General features: G+C 44.4%; 1 protein-coding gene across 7 annotated transcripts in view; it reads left to right on the top strand.

Moving 5' to 3' along the window:
• ZNF84 (zinc finger protein 84) overlaps positions 1–9,589 on the top strand; it is a 60,460-nt gene extending 50,871 nt beyond the window's left edge. For 5 of the 7 annotated variants that reach the window (XM_073890301.1, XM_073890299.1, XM_025861599.2 and 2 more), the window contains one exon: positions 3,920–9,589. In XM_073890301.1, the coding sequence (XP_073746402.1) occupies positions 3,920–5,904 (1,985 nt within the window). In that variant the 3' untranslated portion in view covers positions 5,905–9,589. The remainder of the gene's footprint in view (positions 1–3,919) is intronic. The other 2 variants (XR_012377300.1, XR_012377299.1) reach the window with 2 other exon arrangements.
• Positions 9,590–15,147: the final 5,558 nt, after the last annotated feature.

The raw sequence follows: 15,147 nt of genomic DNA, 5'->3' as shown, positions 1-15,147 counted from the left end.
CATCAGCTGTTTACCCTTTCCCCCCACTTCATGGTCAACGCCATTTAAACGTTTCTCTGTGTTTTCACATGTAATATTTATTCTCTGCATCTGAATGTTTGATTGTGCTTTATCTTATCCTTTCTGCATAAGCTCTGTTTTTGCTGCATTCATACTCACAGAATGTTCCTTGACTCTTCCAGCTAAATTTTGCTCACTTTTTTTTGGAAGTCCCATCCCAGACCTGATCACAGTGTGTGTAATGTTCTTTAGTTGGTTGGTTCCCTGAGCTGTGTGCACACATAAACACAAGGTTTATAGTTTATATCCACTTATGTGTCAGACAATATTTATGCAATAAGCCCATTGTTTTAATTCAGGTGTTTTTAGCCTGGTGTGCCTTAGATTACCTGGGCATTTTTTTTCCCCAGCAATAAGCATTATGGATGCATTATCAGCAAAATTGATTTAGTAGAGTGGTGTGTATGTAGTTTTAAAATGGAATATTCTAGAACTGGAGTTTGTAGTTTGAGAAACCTCTTGTGATTTTTATGTGCCCCTCATTCATTGATAGCATCCACTTGAGTGACGACTAAAGATGATTAAAAATAAAAGACCTAGAAAACACCTTACAGAAACGTAGAAATTAGTGAAGAAGTTAAGACATTTGTGGGGCGCCTGGGTGGCTCAGTCTGTTAAGCACCTGCCTTAGGCTCAGGTCATGATCCTGGGTCCTGGGATCAAGTCCTGCATTGGGCTTCTTGCTGGGCAGGGAGCCTGCTTCTCCCTCTGCCTCTGCTGCTCCCCCCTGCTTGTGCTCTCTCTCTCTGGCAAATAAATAAATAAAATCTGTAAAAAAAAAGTTAAGACATTTGCATTTAGGTTTTTTTTTTTAATTCAGGATTTAAATATTGGACATTTATGTTTCACTGCAACATAGTCAAAGTTACCTAAACAAGGTCTGTGTGTCAGGGTCCTCAAGACCACCGCATTCGGAGAGTCGCTAGGAGGACTCGGTATCGTTGTCCATATGGCTAAGACTTATTACAGTGACCTAATGACAGCTTCCTCACCAGGGAAAGGGCAAAGCAGAGTCTGGAGGAATCCGGGTGCAGGTTTCCTGTGCTGCTCCCTCCGTGAGGGTCACCCCAGCAACAAAAATGCAGTAATGTGTGTAGTGTTTCTGCCCAGGAAAGCTCACTGAAGACCCAGCACCCAGGGACCTTGCCTGGCCACAGCAGCATTGCAGACTGCCAGGACAGCAGGTGCTCAGCACACACCACCTTGTTGGCACACAGTCCAGGCACAGGTTGCCCCTCTTTATCAGCTGGGAGTGGTGGGAACACTGTAGAAACCAAGCTCCAAATGGCAGCCAAGGGCTACCTTGCAGTTGTGTGTCGTAGAAAGTTGAAGAGGTAGTGATGTCTCTTACTCTTCAGGTATTGTGCTGGGTGGTGTGGGTACAATAGTGAGCATTAGAGGTCAGTTCCCTGCCAACACAGTGCTTACTTTCTCATGGGAGGGTAAAACTAATCAAGTTGGCAGATAACCAGGGTAAAGCCCAGACCCTGAAAGTTCTATTATAGAAATAAATGAGGAAGATGATAATAGGGGAGAGAGTTTGTGGCTCTGCTCACGCTGCCATAACAAGATCGCACAGATGGGTAAACAGCAGCAAGCCATTCGCACAGTTGTGGAGGCTGGAAGTCCAAGGTCAAGGTGCCTGCGTGATTGGGTTCTAATGAGCGCCGTCTTCCTGGTTTGTAGACAGCTGCCTTGGAGCTTTGCTGCCACATGGCCTTTCTTTGTGCAGGGAGTGGGGGGTGGCGAGGCCTCCTCTGGTGTTTCTAATAGGGATACTAATCCTTTTGGATCAGGGCCCCACCCTTATGATCTCATTTAACCTTAATTGCGTTGAGATTCCATTTCCAAATACAGCCACACTGAAGGTTAGGGCTTCAACATAGAGTTTTGGGGGCGGGCAGGTAGGGGGGACGCATAAACATTCAGTCCACAATATGGTCACGTGGAGAAGCCAGTTCTAGACATGAAGACCAAAGTAAGTGAGCTATGTGAATTGGGGGAAAGTCTTCCCTAAATGAATGACAGATACGAATGTATTAGGTCAGGAAGGGGCTTGGTGACCTCAGGAAAACGGAGAGGAAGCCTTTGCGTCTGGGGCTTAGTGTGCCAGGGAAATAGAGGCTGGACTGTGTGCGAGACCTAGGTCATACATGGACTTGTAAGCGGTAGGCAGGTGGTTAGACTGATTCCAGTAATTTTAAATAAAAATAGTTATCTGATTTACACTTTTTTAAAAAAGATTTATTTATTTGAGAGGGAGCACGTGTGAGTAGGGGAAAGGGCAGAGGAGTTGGAGAGGGAGAGCGCCGAGCCCTGTGTGGGGCTCAGTCCCACGACCCTGAGATCATGACCTGAGCCGAAACCAGGAGTTGGACACTTAGCCAACTGAGCCACCCAGGAGCCCCCTGATTTACATTTTTAGAAGTTTGACCTAACTGCATTGTGGAAAATATAATGGGAAGCAGGGAAACCAGGTGGAAGGCTATTTCGCTGAGCTAATGAGATAGATTGAAGTACAGCCCGGAAGAGTGGTAGAGAGAGTTGGGGTATCTGGGAGATACCACAAGTGACCAAACATAAAGCAGTCCCATTTTGCTAGTGGGAAAAAAGTAAAAATTTCCAAATGTGTATTTAGTCTAACAATGTAATATTTAAAGTAATGCAAAGTTGTAAGTTTAATTTACAAATATTTCATTTTCTGCTCTCACATCTCCCATTACTACTTTATTCAGACTCTTAACCTCCATCTCAAAGCTAATGTTTCTGTACTGGACTCTGATTTTAACTGCCAGACCTCTTTTTCCCTCATCCCCTATCTTAGGGTATTTTCAGTGAAAGAACATACGGATCTGGGGTGTGGGGGGCTCAGTCGTTGGGCGTCGGCCTTCGGCTCGGGTCATGGTCCCAGCTCCTGGGATCGAGCCCCGCCTCGGGCTCCCTGCTCCGCGGGAGCCTGCTTCTCCCTCTCCCACTCCCCCTGCTCGTGTTCCCTCTCTCGCTGTGTCTCTCTCTGTCGAATAAATAAATAAAATCTCAAACAAACATACAAATCTTAAGGTTTTGTGCCTGAACAGGTTAAATGAAAGATGATGTGTTCCATGAAGTGGCTTTCATGGTAATAATGTTGAAAATGTGCTTGGAAAGTTCAAACTCCCAGAAAATTTAAAAATGGGGAAAAGTTCACAAACGATTCCTCATTCTTCAAGCTTGAAATGGCTTCAGTAGTTCCTCTGTCAAACCTGTTAATTTTCTGTCTTCTTCTTCCCATTAGAATGTAAACTTTGCAAGGTCAGGGGCTGACTGTCTCCTGTCCCCAGTGCCTCGCACACTCAGTCAGGGTGGAGGAAATCCACTCCTCAGAATATTGGATCAGTTCTTCTTCCACCCTCCTTTCTTTATTCCTCTTTGGTCTTGATGAATTTTTTACATTTTATAAACCTAGATTTGACAACAACCAGAGGTGACTTAATATACTGCCTGTGTCTTATTCCTATTTATAGCATTTTCTTTTCTTTTTTCCCCCAAATACCCAGAGGATAGATCTTATACTTGGGACTGAGAGACAAAGCATTCATCCCCGCAAAGAGCATTGCTGGTTTTGTATTCTGTAAACACAACCGTAGAAGAGGTGCCTGGGGGGCTCAGTCAGTTGAGCGTCCAACTCTTGCTTTCAGCTCAGGTCATGATCTCAGGGTCATAGGATTGAGCCCTGTGTTTGGGCTCCACACTCCTCGGGGAGTTTGCTTTTCTCTCCCTCTGCCCCTCCTGCTTTTGTGCACGCTCGCTCTCTCTCTAAAATAGGTAAGTCTTAAAAACATAACCATGGAAGCATTCACAGGGTTTTCTTTCTTTATAGAACAAGTCTTGCAAGTAGATGGTCACATGACATGGCACCAGGATAACCAAGAGAAGCTTAGAAATATGAAACAAGATCATGAATGTGATACATTTGGAAAAAAATTCAATCTGAGCATAAACTTTGTTCCTTTAAGGAAATCAAACAGTGAAGATGACGTAGATGGATTACTTTTAAAACATCACTTAGATTTACTCATTCCAAAAGCAGATTACGGAAAAGTGGAACCACACGGCTTAAGTGTATTTGATAAATTGTTTCTCCATACCAAGCCTGAGGAAACTAATACTTGGTTAAAATACTATGACTATGATAAATATGATAAAATTAGCTCTAAGAAGTCACAGATTATCATATATCATAGAACTCGTTTAGGGGAGAAACTCTATGAATGTAGTGAATGTAGGAAACGCTTCAGTAAGAAATCAAGTCTCATTAAGCATCAGAGCAGACATATAAGAGAGATCGCCTATGGCTGTGGTAAGTGTGGCAAAACCTTTCCCCAGAAGTCACAGTTTATTACTCATCACAGAACTCATACAGGAGAGAAGCCTTATAATTGTGGCCAGTGCGGGAAAGCCTTCTCCCAAAAATCGCAGCTCACATCCCATCAGAGAACACACACAGGAGAGAAACCGTATGAATGTGGTGAATGTGGGAAAGCCTTCTCCCGGAAGTCACATCTCATCTCACATTGGAGGACACACACAGGTGAAAAACCCTACGGGTGCAATGAATGTGGGAGGGCCTTTAGTGAGAAGTCAAATCTTATTAATCATCAGAGAATTCATACAGGAGAGAAACCTTTTGAATGCAGAGAATGTGGGAAAGCTTTCAGTAGGAAGTCACAACTTGTTACACATCACAGGACTCACACAGGAACAAAACCCTATGGATGTAGTGATTGTAGAAAAGCCTTCTTTGAGAAATCAGAGCTCATTAGACATCAGACAATTCATACAGGAGAGAAGCCCTATGAATGCAGTGAATGTCGGAAAGCCTTCAGAGAGCGCTCGAGTCTCATTAACCACCAGAGAACTCACACAGGAGAGAAGCCTCATGTGTGCATTCAGTGCGGGAAAGCCTTCTCCCAGAAGTCACATCTCATATCCCATCAGATGACACACACAGGAGAGAAACCCTTCGTATGCAGTAAATGTGGGAAAGCCTTCAGCAGGAAATCTCAGCTTGTTAGACATCAGAGAACTCACACAGGAGAAAAGCCCTATGAATGCAGTGAGTGTGGGAAGGCTTTCAGTGAAAAATTGAGCCTTACTAATCATCAGAGAATTCATACAGGAGAAAAACCCTACGTGTGCAGCGAGTGTGGGAAGGCCTTTTGTCAGAAGTCACATCTCATATCCCATCAGAGGACTCACACGGGAGAGAAACCCTATGAATGCACTGAATGTGGGAAAGCCTTTGGTGAGAAGTCAAGTCTTGCAACTCACCAGAGAACTCATACAGGAGAAAAACCATACGGTTGTAGGGATTGTGAAAAAGCCTTTTCTCAGAAGTCACAGCTGAATACTCACCAGAGAATCCACACAGGAGAGAAACCTTACGAATGCAGTCTTTGTAGGAAAGCTTTCTTTGAGAAATCGGAGCTAATTAGACATCAAAGAACTCACACAGGAGAAAAACCATACGAATGCAGCGAGTGTGGGAAAGCCTTCAGGGAGAAGTCAAGCCTCATCAATCATCAGAGAACACACACAGGCGAGAAACCCTTTGAGTGCAGTGTGTGTGGTAAAGCCTTTTCTCGGAAATCACACCTCATACCACATCAGAGGACACACACTGGGGAGAAGCCCTACGGCTGCAGCGAATGTAGGAAGGCCTTTTCTCAGAAGTCACAGCTTGTTAATCACCAGAGAATTCACACGGGAGAGAAGCCCTACCAGTGCCACGAATGTGGGAAAGCCTTCTCCCAAAAGTCACAGCTCATTAATCACCAGAGAACTCATACAGTGAAGAAGTCCTAGGAATGGAGTCAATACTGGTCTTTGAGATCTCACTGTTTGTACTTCAGAAAACACGGTTAGGGTAAACCTTTCCGATAAATAGTTGCATCACACTGTGTGTCCGTTTGGGTAATCTTTTAGGGTATGAACTCTGAGGTTATGTAGGGAGAGCTTTCAGCAGGTTAACCTGTTCATGGAAGACCCCTGAGAGTAGAATGAGCCTGTGGGATGCAATGGATTTCAGAACCTGTCAGACATAAAGTGGGAAATGAACAGCAACGAGGAGTACAGTAAACATCAGAAAGCCTTGCAGAGGTCACACCTCATTTGCTGGTGGAAATATCCCCACTGGGGTAAACCCTAGTCCAGTAAATGAGGAAAAACCCCATGAACGCAGCAAGTGATGTCATATTTTCGTCAAGAAGTCACAGCTCGTTGTGCATTAAGAAAATACTCTCAGGAATGAAGTTCAGTGAAAATGCTAAATATGGGACAATCTTCAGCAGGTAATCCAACCGTATTGTATTTTGGGGGAATTCATATTGTGGGTAAAACTAACAATTTAAAGACCTTGGAAACGTGCCCCTAGAAATAAGGCTATAAAGGGAAGCCATACATTTTTTTATAGACGGGGTTATCAAAAATGCCCAGTGCTAATGGTTGATATGTTCACTCTGAAGAATGAAGTTTTAAAAATATGTGAATAAATTGAGTCATTGAAACATCAAAATAAGACATTTCTCAGTGGTATTTATGGCTTATTTTCCTGTGTCACACAGTGTGTCTCATATTTTGGAATCACATATGCTAATGTAATTGCAAGCCTGAAATGCACATACCATACCTGGTGGTGCCTCTGATGTCAGGACACACCATGTGCTGCTGGTTTTTCTGTTTCAATGATACAGTAAAAATGGCAACTAAAACAGCACATCTTACTGCGAAATACGCAGCTTAAGTGATAGCATCACATCCTTTTTCCTTACGGCTTGTTGGCATATAAAAGGGGTTTGTTGTTCCTGACCTTTCTCTTCAGTTACAAAAGCCAACATTCTGCAACCTGAGAGAAACAATTTAAATAGAACCTGGTTAATAAGTATTCAAAGGCAGGAACCACAACCCAGCAATAGTGACTCGAGTGAACGAAAGAAAGCAGGTATGTGAACTCGTCACTCAGCACTCAGGCTAAACGGCAGTTGTGCTGTGCAAAGTCTTGTTCCCATTCGGCTTGGTGCCTTTGTGCTTCAAGTAGGGCATGTATGTTACTTCACTCTGATGAAATACCACGATGCTATGTGCTATTACATTTTTGGCATTTCTTAAGATATCTTGTAAAAAAAAAAAACTAGATGGAGAAGCCAATTTAAGAGTCACTGTTCAGAAAATGTAAAATACAGATTTTTGTGGTGAGAAATATATTTTTGGTGTATTCAGGGAAGCCTGTTTTGCCTTCCTGCGAATTTCTGTGACTACTGGATAGGTGTTAGGATTTAGGATTTTCGTTGTTGCATCATTTGAAATATTATATGTTTCACCTTTTGTCCCCAGTTGCATCCTCGACGTAGAGACTCCCGCTGTGAACTCTTCATGATGAGTAGGGTTTGCTCTGGCAGTGCATGAACCACCCTTTAGCGTAGGTAGAACTTTGCAGTGATCTTTACAGTGTTGCTTGACAAAGTCAACAGTATTCTGTGTATGATGGTGAAATTGAGAAAAGTCCAACCCTGACCTTGTTACCAGACTCGGAAAGATCATGACTTCTCTCATACACAAGTCGCTTTTATCAGTACGGTGTATTTCACCTTTGATTTTAGCAGTATTTTTTTCCCTTTAGTTACCAATTTTAACATTGTTGAAAAATTGGGACTTAAAGAGTAATTTTCTAAACCACTGCACCAGGTTAAAAGTATCTGAGTTCCCAAATTTGTATTCATATTCAAATGTATGGACTTCCTACTCTTCTCCCTAATACCTGAACTTGATTTTTATCAACTTCATTTCTAAGAGAATAGTGACGGGGTGATTCTTTGTAGATTTTCCCATTTTTAAATTTTCATCTATCATGATTCTCTTCCCTAGTCCCAGAGATTGATTCATTAGTTCTTGGATTGAGTTTGGAGTCTGTTGTATAAAAGTGACCTAAGTTTGCTCACTTCAATTCTAGATTATCCCATTTACTATTAAGTAGTTAAACCCAGTGCTTTCCTCACTAAATAATAGAACTTTGGCACTAGCCCATTGGTGTAATACTCAAGAGCAGGTTTTTTCCCTGAGTGCCAGGTAGCAGTCCTCGGGAGGGCTAAATGCTTGCAGCAGAGGTCTCATTTATCAGAATACCTTATGTGGAGGCCCAGCTATGTTGTGTAGAACTCACTAGGGACTCTTTCTGAAGTCACAAGAGGGCTTTGATTCTGAAATTAGATATTTCTAGTGTTTGTCTTTTAAATTACCTTGGTGAACCACAAAACACATGTAACCCCACGTTTCCTCTCACAAATCCCACATCAGGAAGAAAACAGGTTTTAAAGTTAAGAGGGATTTACGTGCAGCTCCCTGGAGCACAATAGGTTATGTTGGTTGAATGTGTAAGGAACCCGGGTGGAAGGAGCAACCTCTCTCCTCTCTCCACCGAGCTTACCCCACTGGCCTGGAGACAGTCCTGCAGAGGATAATTCCTATTGTATTCCTTCTACTAAGTGTGAATTTTGGGACCTGTCCCAGGAGTGCCTTCTGTTCAGCCTTTATTTGTGGGCTTTGGTAATGAGACAAAGTTATCTCTGTGTGGATCCATGTGTTCTGGATATTTTAATTTCAAGACCGGCCCTTGTAGAGCCTGGGTGAAGGAAACCCAAAGAATATCTGATTTATTCAGCAATACCTGTATCAAATAGCAGAATATGGATCAGCAGGCATTTGGAATCTACACGTGAGGCCTCCCTCATTGGTTGCTTATTCCAGCAGAATATGCTCAGGTTGTTGATTTCACCGAACTCCTGAGTCTGCAAATACTGTACCAACAAGCTGGCCTGGCCCAAGTGTGGATGAGCTCTCCCCACCATGACCCTCATCCATATTCCACAGTTAGTAGTTATTTTAAGATGCAATTCTGATTATGCACTTCTCTGTTGAAAAACCACGTGGCTAATTGTGGACTTAAAGTGTACTGTCCTCACCGTAGATGAGGACTTCTATACGAATCCAGCCTATCCGTCATTTCTGAATATCTTTCTTCCTACACAATACTTTTTTGGCCTCCTTGAACTACTTGCAGTTCCTTGAGGTTGCTACAGTTTAATGCTTTTCCCAACTTTCTGTCCCTGAAATGCGTGCTCCTTGTTAATGCCTGTCCACACTTTATGGACATGCACACGTGTTTGTCACTGATAATATAACCTGTAACATGTCTTCCATTAGAAAGCTTTTGGAAAGCTGGGACTACCTTCTTTGTATAGTTTTAGAACTGAAGCTGTAACATCGAAGCGTGGGTGCTCTCGGTGGCCCCCCCACCACGTGGGGAAGCATCGTCTACGGAAAGAACAAGAATGAAGCCATGGACAATCACGCTCCAGGATCTGGATCTGCTGCTTCTGGTCTCGATGTCCTGGTTCACCGCTGCCCTCTGCCCTTTTCATGCCTGATTGTCGCATCTTCTGTGAGATATCCCAAACATCCTTGTAATAAATTCTCATGTTTGCTTTGGCTCATTCAGGTTGTGTTTGTTACTTAAAACCCAAATATTCCTCACAGAGGAGGTCAGGCTGTATCATGACTTGGATTCTGGAAGTGGACCCTGACAAGTTTGGAATGCAAGATGCTCTTGGAGGATCAGCAGCTGTGAGGTGGAGGGAGGGTAAACAGCGGAGGGTGGGTCAGAGGAAGAAGGCTGCACAGAAGTGGTGGAGACCCTGGCCACGCCGGTTGGAGCTCTGAAGCAAGTGCTACTCAGGAGTGACTCGTATGGGGCCCCAATGGTCAGGTCTCTGCAGCCCTGAGGTGTTTTCACCAGAGAAGGGGATCATCCATGTCAGGCAGTGTTGTTTGTTTGTTTTTTAGCTGAGACTAACTCCACAAAGGCCAGCCACTGGAGGCAGCCTGCTGACCACTCTCCCTGCCCCTGGGCAGCAAGTCCTTCCTTGGAGGGGGTCGGGCAGCCCATCTCTGTCACCACAGTCCAGCCCTTCCACTGCTGAGCCCCATTTTCCCAGCATTGGGTCTGTCTGAGGAGAGATTGAGGAAACAGGTCAGTAGGACCGACGGGTCCCCACTGGTGGTGTTCTCTCTCACCAGGGAGCCATTCTGGGGCCTCTGCTGGCTTTGGTGGCTCACCTCCTTCCTGAGGGGTGTGAGCCATAGTTACCATGCCCTCCCATGACCCAAGTCGATGGTAAATGCAAGAAGCACCTAGGTGCATCACCTGAATCCATTCATTCCTCCTCATCCTGTTGTGTAAGTAACCCTACCCCCTTGTGATGCATCAGGAACCCCGACAAAAAGAGTGACTCCTGACCTGCTGGCTCCTGGCCAAGAGGAGCACAATGCCCACACTCTACCTGTAGCTTGCAATTAAGTAGAAAATTTGCTCTGTTTCCTGGTGAAAAGTGTGTTCCCTTTGGGGATCAAGACCTGTAACCCTGCAGAGCCCAGAGCTGTGGGTATGGGAAGCACCAGGTGCCCTGGAGGTATACATTGGTAATGGTGGTGGTGGTATGCAGACCCGTGTCTTCTGCTTTGGGGACACAGCACCACAAAAGGTCTTCTCAAGCTCATAAGCTGCATTTGGAAGGATGGCACCCTGTCCCTACAGAATATTGCTTCTGAGCTCGGCATTAGCTGTAGCTGGACCCTCATGAGGCCATTCCAGCTTTCGACAGGAGGTGAGTTATGTAATAAATCCAGCGTACCCTTTTGTTCTGGGCATATTCTTGCACCCCTTTTGCTGCAGAGTGGTTCTTTCTGGTCTCATACAGTGTATGAGGGATCCCATACTGTTCAATCATTTTGTAAGCCTTTTTTTTTTTTAAGATTTTTGTTTGAGGAAGACAGAGCAAGCACAAGCAGGGGGAGTGGCAGAGGGAGAAGCAGGCTCCTTGCCGAGCAGGGAGCTCAATGCAGGACTGGATCCCAGGACCCTGGGATCATGACCTGAGCTGAAGGCAGATGCTTCACCAACTGAGCCACCCAGGAGCCCCTATTTTGTCAGCCTTTGGATAGTGGTGCTGGCTGAGGTACTGTGGGCAGAAAAGAAAACCCCTACCTGGATTGTGTTTTTTCCTGTGAGATTGGTGGCCTTTTCAGGCCAAAATTGTCAACTTGACACCAAGTGCCAGTTAGTCTCCTCAGGGAATGGTGCTGTACTGGGGGCTCAGCCCTGGTTCTCTTGGACATTCGCTAATGGCAGTAGCCAAATCAACCCTGTGAGATTCTGTGCTATTGGACAGATGGGCACTCGGCAGTTTGGATTAACCCTTGCACGGGATGCCTGGTCTTTGGCTAAGGGTCACCATAGTAGGGAAGGCAAGAGGGAAGTCTCTGAAACTTACTCCCCAGATAGGATAGTACATAAAAAAAATACTGCCCTTGGGGGAGGAGTATAGGAGGGGGTGGCAGAGGTTAGTGCTACTCTAAAAGACCTAAATTAGGATACATTGGCAGAGTTCCTATCACACCGCTATCTACTTTAGTAGCTCGGGCTTTTTAGAAGCCCAGCAAACCATGCAGACTACACTGACTACAAACTACAGACAAGTTCAACCAAGTAATAGTCCTGCTTGCGGACCTGGCACTGTTTTCTCAAGTTCTTTTTTTCTTTTTAAGACTTTATTTATTTGACAGAGACACAGCGAGAGAGGGAACATGAGCAGGGGGAGCGGGAGAGGGAGAAGCAGGCTTCCCGCGGAGCAGGGAGCCCGATGCGGGGCTCGATCCCAGGACCCTGGGACCATGACCTGAGCCGAGGGCAGACGCCTAATGATCGAGCCACCCCGGCGCCCCTGGCGCTGTTTTCTAAAGCAGATTGATGTGCCCTCAGGTACATAGGGTACAGACTTTGATTTGACAAATGCATTCTTTTTATCGCGCTCAGGAAAAGAGATCAGAAGATGTCTGTGTTAACACGGAGCGGGCCACATTATACATTCACAGTTCGCCCCAGGGCTGCTCTAACAGTCTGAAGAGGTCCAGACTATCTGGACCTAGTCTGGTAACAGTGCAATTGTGCTCATCCAGCAGGATGACGGAGAGGTGGCTAGCACGTTGGAGACCCTGACACCCCAGGTACATTCCAGGGAGAGGTGACAAGCCCTGAGAAGCTGAGCAGCTTACTGCAGAAGATAGCATGTGACTCACATTGCTTTATATATATTATTCAGGAAGTTTTGGTAGGCTGTTTTTCTAGTAATTTATATCTACTGACATCAAATCATAGATACTATCTTTGGATCTCTTCTGTATCTGTAGTTACACTGAATTTTTCATTTATATTTATTTGTGAATTCTCTTTTATTCTCATTCCATCTTGGCAAACATTTGCCTATTTGTTAGCTTTTACAATGAACAAGATTTTGATTTTGTTGAACCATCAGTATCTTTGTTTCTGACTAGTTTATTATCTGAAATCTTGGACTTGACAGAGGCCCACACAAAGATAGGATGTCAGAAACTCCTTGGCATAATATATGGATTTAAGGAAATATGACGATACAGGTTTGTTATGAGTAATCCACTCACCAGTTCCCCCAATCTTGACCCCAAGAGGGGCATTGAGAAATTAGTGGGTAAAAGGAGCACCAGAATCCTGTAAAAATGTGCTTATTGTTGTGCTAGGGGCCAAGGGTGCCCCAAAGTGAGGTTCCTGATATCAAAGGAGACTCTAGGGTTCTGTGATGGAACAGGTTTAGTAGCAGAATTTAATTTTGAGAGACAAGGTGGCAGGGTTACTGTCATAGGCTCAAGGTCAGGATGGTAATCAGAATTGCTGTCCCTGCAGGCAACTTTGTAAGTGGCTAATTGATCCTGGGGTCTAAAGGGCCAAAATAGATGGACAGCCTATGAAAATCTTATCTCTATAATCAAAAATGTGGAAGCTGGATATCCTTAAGGATAGACCCAATAATTGGGTCACAAGTACGTACTGTAAAACTGGGGAATCATCAATAGGCCATTTTACCATCTGTCAGGCTGACTCCTTCTGTGTAACGAAGTAATATTAACACTTGTGGTCTTAACCATGACTATGACCCCATTGTTATACTTTCTTTGCTTTAAAATGGCCCACTGGACCTGAAGCTAGCCGGTATGCAGAAGATGAGTCACAGTGCCCATTGCTTTCTCTGATTCTTCTAGGTATTAATGAGATATAAAAATCAACCTGCTTTATGTCCATTACCAAAGTGCAGAGTTCAACGTAGTTACCTTTTCTCAGACTTCCTTGTCCCTGATGTTTGCTTTGTACCTGTCAGGATCCTAACAACCAGCCAAGTGAGTTATCCATGGTTTCAGCCATCCCTCCATCTGTGTTAAGTAAATTCCTCAATGCATTTCTTTATAGCTTTGACCACTGGGAAGGTTTCTTTCCCCTGGAAACCCTTCAGGGTTTCCACAAAATGAGGGGCTAATGTGTACCAGTAGTTCTTTCCAGATGATACTTGATGCATCTGTGAATTATTTCTTCTGCTGGGCTTTATGCACTTTCCAGGGCCTGATACCTGATACCAAATGAATCATTCTACGATACAGTGAATTCAGCAGCCATCAATGAACCTGATATCACATCTGACACCAGTTACAAAATCACATGGTGAAGTGTGCAGGCTCTGTGAGGGCCCTGTGGTGTACAAGACTCTGCTTGTCAAGAAGAGTTTTCTGTCACAGAAATTGGGGCTTTGCTACAGAACCCCAGAGATCTTTGCAACTACAACTCCAGACAGCATCCTTCTCTGCCTTGGATGCTTCTCACACAGACCTTCTGCACATTTTAAGTTCAGCTGCAGGACGCCTCACACCCATCCCGTGCCCGCCGCAGAGCCCTCTTGCTCTAGGTGCCACTCAAAATCAGAAGGTTTACAAACTACCCAAGTGTGTTCCATGCTGCCTTCCAACTTCAAATAGGCCCACCGAGCACTGTACCTTGGTGTGGTGTGGAGTGTGCATTTTAATAACTTGCCCTTTTTTTTTTCAAAGATTTTTATTTATTTGAGAGAGAGAATGAAAGAGAGAGAGAGCGTGCACTCACATGGCGGGGGGGTGTCAGAGGGAGAAACAGACTCGCTGCTGAGCGGGGAGCCTGATGCGGGACTGGAGCCCAATGCGAGACTCGATCCAGGGACTTTAGGATCATGACCTGAGCTAAAGGCAGTCGTTTAACCAACTGAGCCACCCAGGCGCCCCCATCTTGCCCTTTACTTTAAAGCCTTTACCTGGCTTTTGTCAGTTCACTGAACTTCTAAAAATGGCATTTACGTCAGGCCTCTAAGTCCTTATGAACTTTACCTGGCACCTTCTGGCCTGTGTCATCAGGGCATGGCGGGTATTTGCTACTTCTTATACGACAGTTCTATCTGTCCACCAGGCCACCCTCTCTGATCAATTGCTGCCTTCTGTGGTGTTAGGCATGCTATTTTTTTTTTTTTTTTGGTGTTCCTTTAACAAATTTTAGTCTATCCATTTTTTAAAAAGATTTTATTTATTTATTTGACACAGAGAGTTAGCGAGAACAGGAACACAAGCAGGGGGAGTGGGAGATGGAGAAGCAGGCTTCCCGCCAAGCAGGGAGCCCGAAGAGGGGCTTGATCCCAGGACCCTGGGACCATAACCTGAGTGGAAGGCAGACGCTTAACGACTGAGCCACCCAGGCGCCCCATAGTCTATCCATTTTCATTCTTTCTTCAGAACCACACTTTAGAAATAAATTTTGATAAAAGTTGCAGACAATAAAATGTATCTATTTTTAACATAGAGTTGAAGCTCCATGAGTTCTGATAAATGGCTGTGCCTATGTAACTACCACTCTTACCAAGTTGTAGAGTATTTCCATCACTTAAAAATGTTCCCTTGTACCTCTTCACAGTCAAATTTCACTCTCACCACTGATGCCAACCATTGGTTTCTCTTCTAATGCTGTAGATTATTTTATCTGTTCTAGAATTTTGTATGAATGGAATCATATACCTAGTGACCCTCTGTACCTGGCTTCTTTCACTCAGTGTCATGGTTTTGGGATTTGTGCATGTTATTGTGGATCAGTTTTTTTTTTTTAATTGCTGAGCG

Source organism: Callorhinus ursinus, unplaced genomic scaffold (assembly GCF_003265705.2).
Source record: "Callorhinus ursinus isolate GAN/ISIS: 27379988/994484 unplaced genomic scaffold, GSC_fseal_2.0 scaffold137, whole genome shotgun sequence".
Taxonomy (NCBI): Eukaryota; Metazoa; Chordata; class Mammalia; order Carnivora; family Otariidae; genus Callorhinus; species Callorhinus ursinus.
Note: the sequence above shows the minus strand (reverse complement) of the source record. Positions and strands in the feature narration are given on the sequence as shown.